This window comes from Elaeis guineensis, chromosome 9 (genome assembly GCF_000442705.2).
Source record: "Elaeis guineensis isolate ETL-2024a chromosome 9, EG11, whole genome shotgun sequence".
NCBI classification, from domain to species: domain Eukaryota; kingdom Viridiplantae; phylum Streptophyta; class Magnoliopsida; order Arecales; family Arecaceae; genus Elaeis; species Elaeis guineensis.
Window position 1 is genome coordinate 15,150,054 of NC_026001.2, and position 6,851 is coordinate 15,156,904.

The window sequence follows — 6,851 nt, forward strand, 5'->3', positions numbered from 1 at the left end:
ATGATCTGCTGCAATACCCTGCAGCAGTTGCAACATGTTGATACTTACATCATAGGCTATTTTTTTGGAGAACCTGATCATTGCCAATTATAGTGAACAAGTGCTCTGATTAAACTGTAAGTGTGCTAATATGAAGTGGATTCATACAACAACTTCTTGATGAAAGATTCATACAACAACTTATTTGGATGAATCCCCAGATTGAAATAAATGAAAATATCATTCACAGAGTAATGGCATAAAGTTGTAAACATAGCAAAGCACTTCGATCAGCACCCTAATTAGTCATCATATAAGATTTCAATTAAACCGCACTTGGCTCCATGCAAAATGCATGCTTGCACTCTGGATTTTGGCTCCCACATTAGAGTGACAATCCGACAAATATCGCCTTATATATTATATAAGGATTTCAACTGTATCACTCCAATGTCATTATAAAGTGCAAGCACGCAATAATCAATCTAGATTTTTTTGGAGAATATATGGTAGGGTCCGAGATTTAAGTGATTAGGACCTAGATCCACCTCTTACAATAGAGACTAGTAGGTCAGACAAAATTATTGGGAAGATCATTCTCTGGTAAACTTTTTAATTAACAAATGTAAAGCTAGATAAACAACAAAGAGGAGTTTGTTCACTTCTAGATTTTCATGTGTGTAAGAAGTTCCTAGAGATACAACTAAGATCACTAATAAAATTATTCACACTAGAACTACCAAATAAGAGGGAACAGAAGAAACCCTCCTCACGCATGTCAAGTGATACAGGACAGCAGAACAAAGGAAAGGTGCACTCATTTTGTAGGAGAATTCGAATTGATGGACAAGTGTGCAGAGCTCTAGGCATAAAAACATACAGCATTTAATTCCCTTCAACAATCCCCACCTACACATGCCTCCAACCAAGAACTCGAATTTAATGCATTCACTTCTCCCATCTTTCTTTCTCTCTCTCTCTCTTCCCCCCACCACCCCACCAGCCCACCTCCTATCCTCCTCCCCTGTTAGCTTTTGGTCTTTGATCTCCTCTCTTCCCCTGTATGTTCTCCCATTCTCCCATGGTCTTCCTCCATTCCATCTCTCCAATAAGACCTTAAGGCGACCTCCAGGTATCGCAGAGAATTTTATTACTTCATCTTAGTTCATCACTCAAATTTTACTCTTGTCTGGGGGGAGTTGATACAGTTCTTTCACAGACTTCTTTCTACCATCCATTGTAGATGGAAACTGGAATAGGAAAGCTATAAAAGGTGGCCACCTTCTTTCTTTGCCAGGCCTTTTAGATTCTGAAAAGATTTTGGGCGGTTCTGTGGTTGGAAAACAGGCAGAATGGAAAGGGTTGTTCTTCAAAGGCATGATCTTGGAAGGTTTTTGGGGATCAGAAATTCAACATTCCAGGTTTGATTCTGTTTCATCTGTTATCTCACTGCATGGAGTATTTTCTCATAGAACATCTTTCTGTCTGCCAAATATAAGAAAGGGAAACAGTGGGCTAGTCTCGTCTGGGCTTTGAACTCTTCTTTTGGGGAATTCCTTCTTTCCCTGAAAAAAAAAAAAAAGAAAGAAAAGAAGAGAGGCTTTTTGATTTTTTGATATCCCATTTGGGTGTTATAAGGTGTGAATGACAACAGATTGGATACTTTTCCAGTTATGATTTTTGAAGCGATTTTGCTATCCTTCCACATTTAAGTCCTGCTTTTTTTTATGGATGCAAGTTTAAGTACTAGAGCAACTTCTTGAAGTGGGGGTGGAAGACTCATCTGAGTTTCATTCTTATGATGTCAAAAATGAAGTCCCGAAGGAGTAATTTCTTGGTTCAAGTTTTCATCTTGGTGCTAATTGGTAGCTCAAAAAGGTTGGATGTTTCAGGCCTTGGGTCCATGTCCTCCATTGCTGTCTCTTATGGTGAGAATGGCCCAGTCTTCTGTGGTCTGAACTCAGATGGGTCTCACATGGTCACCTGCTTTGGTGCTGATGCTTCTGTAGTGTATGGTTCCCCTTTTAGACTTCCCCTCCTTGGTCTCACTGCTGGTGATAGCTTTGTCTGTGGGCTTCAGTTGGACACCAGGCAACCTTACTGTTGGGGGAGCAACATCTATGTGAAGATGGGTGTGCCTCAGCCCATGGTGGAAGGTGTGTCCTATTCAGAGATAAGTGCTGGCGATAACCATCTCTGCGCCCTCCGAAAGCCCAGCAAAGCAACTTATAGGGGCACTTCCTTGGTTGATTGCTGGGGCTACAACATGACCGTCTCCCATGAGTTTAGAGGTGGCATTGCGGCATTAACCGCCGGCTCGGTGTTCAACTGTGGCCTGTTTGCCCATAATCGGACGGCATTCTGCTGGGGCGACGATACCGGGAGCAGTGTCATAGGCTTGACCCCAAGGAATATGAGGTTCCAATCATTCTCAGCTGGTGGGTTTCATGTGTGTGGGATCTTAGAGAATTCTCAGGTCTTTTGCTGGGGGAGTAGCTTGGAAATGCAGCAGTCATCTTCAGATGTTTTGGGCCAGGGGGATGTCAATATGGTGCCAATGTATCCTATGGTTTCTGTTGCTGGTGGTAGGTTTCATGCATGTGGGATAAAGAGCCTTGATCATGGAGTGGTCTGCTGGGGGTTTAAGCTCCAGAATAGTGTTCCCCCTCCCAAAGAGGCAAAGGTGTATGAGATTGCAGCTGGGGACTACTTCACTTGTGGTGTCCTTGCAGAGACCTTGCTGAGGCCACTTTGCTGGGGCACCAGCGGTCCCTGGTCATTGCCGATCGCAGTTTCTCCTGGAATCTGTGCTTCTAATCCTTGTGGCCCAGGGTACTATGAGTTCAGCCATGTGAGTGTCGGGGTTAAGATTTGTAAGCCGGTGAATTCGAGAGTTTGCTTGCCATGCAGTGTCGGGTGCCCTGAAGGCATGTATCAGTCCACACCCTGCAACGTGACATCTGACCGAGTGTGTGAATTCAATTGTTCCAGCTGTGCCTCGGCAGAATGCTCCTCTTTCTGCTATTCGAGAAAGAAATCGAAGAACCGGAAAGTTGCATCTCCTCAAATGCCTTTCATTTTAGGGGAGCTTGTCTTGGCTGCCATCGTGGTAACCTCAGTTATGTTAATTGCATGTCTTTATGTTCGATATAAATTAAGGAATTGTAGTTGTTCAGATTCTGAATTGAAGGCTGTGAAGAACCGCACGTATTCTTTCCATAAGGATTCAGTAAAAGTTCGACCCCACATGGAGGAGCTGAAGATTAGGAGGGCTCAGATGTTCACTTATGAAGAGCTGGAAAAAGCTACAGGGGGATTCAGTGAAGAATCAATTGTGGGGAAAGGCAGTTTCTCATATGTTTTCAAAGGCATCCTGAAGGATGGAACACTTGTTGCAGTTAAACGAGCCATAAAGGCATCCGATGTGAAGAAAAATTCTAAGGAATTCCACACCGAGCTCGACCTCCTTTCAAGATTAAATCATGCCCACTTGCTTAACTTGCTTGGCTACTGTGAAGAAGGTGGTGAGAGGCTTCTTGTATATGAGTACATGGCTCATGGGTCCTTGTACCAACACCTCCATGGTAAGGACCCTACTCTGAAAGAGCAGTTGGGCTGGGTTCGCCGTGTCACCATTGCTGTCCAAGCTGCACGGGGGATAGAGTACTTGCATGGATATGCTTGCCCGCCGGTAATTCATAGGGACATCAAATCTTCAAACATTTTGATCGACGAGGAAAACAATGCTCGTGTTGCCGATTTTGGCCTTTCTTTGTTTGCCCCAGATGATAGTAGTGCCCCATTATCTGAACTCCCTGCTGGAACTCTTGGCTATCTTGACCCTGAATACTATCGACTTCACTATCTGACGACAAAGTCTGATGTCTATAGTTTTGGAGTTCTTCTTCTTGAAATCTTAAGTGGCAGGAAAGCTATTGATATGCAGTATGAAGAAGGTAACATAGTAGAATGGGCAGTACCACTGATCAAAGCTGGAGATATCACAGCAGTACTAGATCCAGTTCTGAAAACTCCTGCAGACCTTGAGGCTCTTAAGAAAATTGCAGCCATAGCGTGCAAGTGTGTAAGAATGAGGGGAAAGGACAGGCCTTCAATGGATAAGGTGACAACCTCCTTAGAGAGAGCTCTTGCTCTATTGATGGGAAGCCCATGTATCGAACAACCGATTTTGCCTACCGAGGTGGTGTTAGGGAGCAGCAGGCTGCACAAAAAGGCTTCCCAGAGATCTTCAAACCAGTCATGTTCGGAGAATGATACTGCTGATGCCGATGACCAGAGGTTCGAGTACAGAGCTCCTTCATGGATAACATTTCCAAGTGTGACGTCATCACAGCGGCGGAAGTCATCAGTGTCTGAAGGGGATGTGGATATGAAGAACTTGGAGGGCAGGAGTTTAGCAAATGGTGGAGCAGGAGATGGTCTGAGGTGCTTGGAGGAAGAGATTGGGCCAGCATCACCACAGGAGGATCTTTTCTTGCAGCACAACTTTTAATGGTATGGCAATGTTTGATTATCAGTCTAAGGTTCATTTAAACATTTCCATAACAATGTGGTTTTTGGGGTTCGATTCTGGAGGACAGTCCGGCTCATCGACAAGCTGTTTTAGCAGAAAAATGATGTGCATATTGCTCAATCCCATCCTTGCGGTGTTCGGTTGCTGCATCTGATTGCACTTTGGAATGCTATTGTCGAAAGTCTTGGCTACTCATTGTTATGGCATAAATATCCATGCTTTCAGCTTTGTTTTCCAGCTTCTGTGCTAGGAAAGTCATTTTAAAAAACTGATTAAAAAAATTAGGGGACATTGTTTATTTGTCATTCTCCCATATAGCAGCTTAATTATATTTGCGCTGAAAACAATTGCAATCAGGTGTCATGTTTCTATATGTTCCTATCTCATCAATTAGATTTTGCCTTTGGTAAATTTCTTGATTTGAATTAATTGTCCATGCGCACAAGTGTATAATATTATCTTTCTTTCTTAGTGTTTTTGGCCCTCTTTGCATTCTAGAAGAGCTTAACTGGTTTTAGCTCTGCATGTCAACAGTGGTTGTTGAGCCCTGGTTTGAAGAGATGGGAAGTATCCTTCAGAATGTTCTATGTAAACAGTCTGTTTCTCATCTTAGTAGGGGTCTTTTCCAGTTGGGTGTAGTAGTGTCTGTTTCTGTTTATACTCTTTTTGGTGCATGTATCTAACTGACAGATGCGCTCTGATGTGTGGTTGGAAAGATCTTGATTCATGAGACAGACAGACTTGGGGTAGAAGAAAAAGAATTGGTGATTGTTCTTGAGCCATGATGTTCTTGTATGAATTATTATAGGATGGATTGGGTTTCGACCAAGAAAAATGGGAGCTTTGTCAGAATAATTGAACAAAGGAGAGTTATAGTTGTAAGCTGAGGAGTATGAGGAGCAAGGCATTATGGGGGTATTTGGTTAGCAATGAATCAGTATTGGAATAGATTGGAATGGAAATTGGAATGGCTATATGCTTTATTTTAATTGGTTTGTGATAGGGATCGGTATTAGAATGGAGATTTGAATCCTTAAGATAGAGATGGGATTGGATTTTAAGAGAATTGGATCATTCTTAATCTATCTCAGGATTGGAATCGGACTTCCCCATACCAAGTTATTGAAATGGAAGCCATCCATTCCTATTCCAAATCCTAACTTCTCCAACCAAACACCTTTCTTTTACCGAGGGAAAAAATAAAGTATGCACATCGACACCATTTTTCCACCATCCAGCTTCATGTAGATTGCTGGGGTGCTGGAGGGATGATTATTGAATATATGGAAACATTGCACAGATTTTTGGGAAAAAAACAGAAGAGTTGATTGAAATAATTTCACAATGGAAAAAGAAAAAAAATGTGCGTGCAGTGACTGGTGGGTGGTCATAAGAATGTTTGAACCAATAAGGTGGATTTTGAATAATAATCTACTGGGAAGAAAAAAAAAACAGTAGAAAAGATTTCTTGGGAATAATTTGGAAAATGTAAAAGAAGTGTCGCATGCAACATTACCTAACATTGCAACATTACCTAACATTACATTCAAAACCATGGTGGCTTTGGAAAGAAGAATTCGTTAGAAATATTAGAGTGAGATCAGGGGCTGGAAGGGTGATTTGCAAATGTACCTGGAAATGGAATATATTTGGAAACGTATACCAGTTTTTGATAAAGAAATAATTCATAAATGTAGCTTGAAAAAAAAAAAGAGAAATTCTCGGGCTGCCAGGAGGCTGATTCTTATGAATGTTAGAAATGCTGAGATGGATTTGTTAAAAAAGTAAATATCCTTAAAAAGAATTCATCGTAATATGGAAATTAGAAAACGAAAATAAAAAAGTATAAGGGCTGCACTTGGATGGTTTGCACAAAATTTAATAGGTTTATGGATTTTACAAAGATATTAATAAAAATCAGTGAACTTAGAAAAATAAAAATAACTAACAAATGATGGGTCTTAGAAAAAGGAATTTAGTAATAAAAACTAGTGATTGTTAATAATAAAGAAACAAAATTTATTTATAAAAATTGATTGCCAGGACCAGACCAGGGAGAATCGAAATGCAAAAACAGTGTCTTTAAAAAGTAAAAATATTGACAAATGACAGATTTTAGAAAAACAGAATCTGTGTAAAAATTAATGATTTTAAAATGGGAAAATAAAATTTATCTATAAAAATTATCAATAATTAGTAACAGTTTGGAACTGCGGACACAAAACCGTGACACTGTGACTAAACTATACTGTTATAATTAACAATTATGAAGTTCATTAATAAAACATTAAAACTATCTCACAAAATTTAGATTTCGAGCACTCTTATCCATTGGCTT

The 6,851-nt window shown here is 40.6% G+C and overlaps 1 protein-coding gene across 4 annotated transcripts; it reads left to right on the plus strand.

The window, feature by feature from the left end:
• The first annotated feature begins 871 nt into the window (after positions 1 to 871).
• LOC105051455 (serine/threonine-protein kinase-like protein CR4) lies at positions 872 to 4,916 on the plus strand. 4 transcript variants are annotated; one of them, XM_029266572.2, is made up of 2 exons: positions 872 to 1,400; positions 1,718 to 4,916. In XM_029266572.2, exon 2 carries the CDS (start codon positions 1,778 to 1,780, stop codon positions 4,490 to 4,492), a length of 2,715 nt encoding a protein of 904 aa, XP_029122405.1. In that variant the 5' UTR covers positions 872 to 1,400; positions 1,718 to 1,777; the 3' UTR covers positions 4,493 to 4,916. The 4 variants fall into 4 exon arrangements, with proteins under 4 accessions (XP_029122405.1, XP_019708265.1, XP_019708264.1 ...); XM_019852706.2 differs by having other exon boundaries at positions 873 to 1,111; positions 1,199 to 4,916; XM_019852705.2 differs by having other exon boundaries at positions 873 to 1,111; positions 1,223 to 4,916.
• Positions 4,917 to 6,851: the final 1,935 nt, after the last annotated feature.

Excerpts from the sequence above, each read along its gene's own strand:
- LOC105051455 (XM_029266572.2), top strand. The coding sequence starts at position 1,778 with ATGATGTCAAAAATGAAGTCCCGAAGGAGTAATTTCTTGGTTCAAGTT.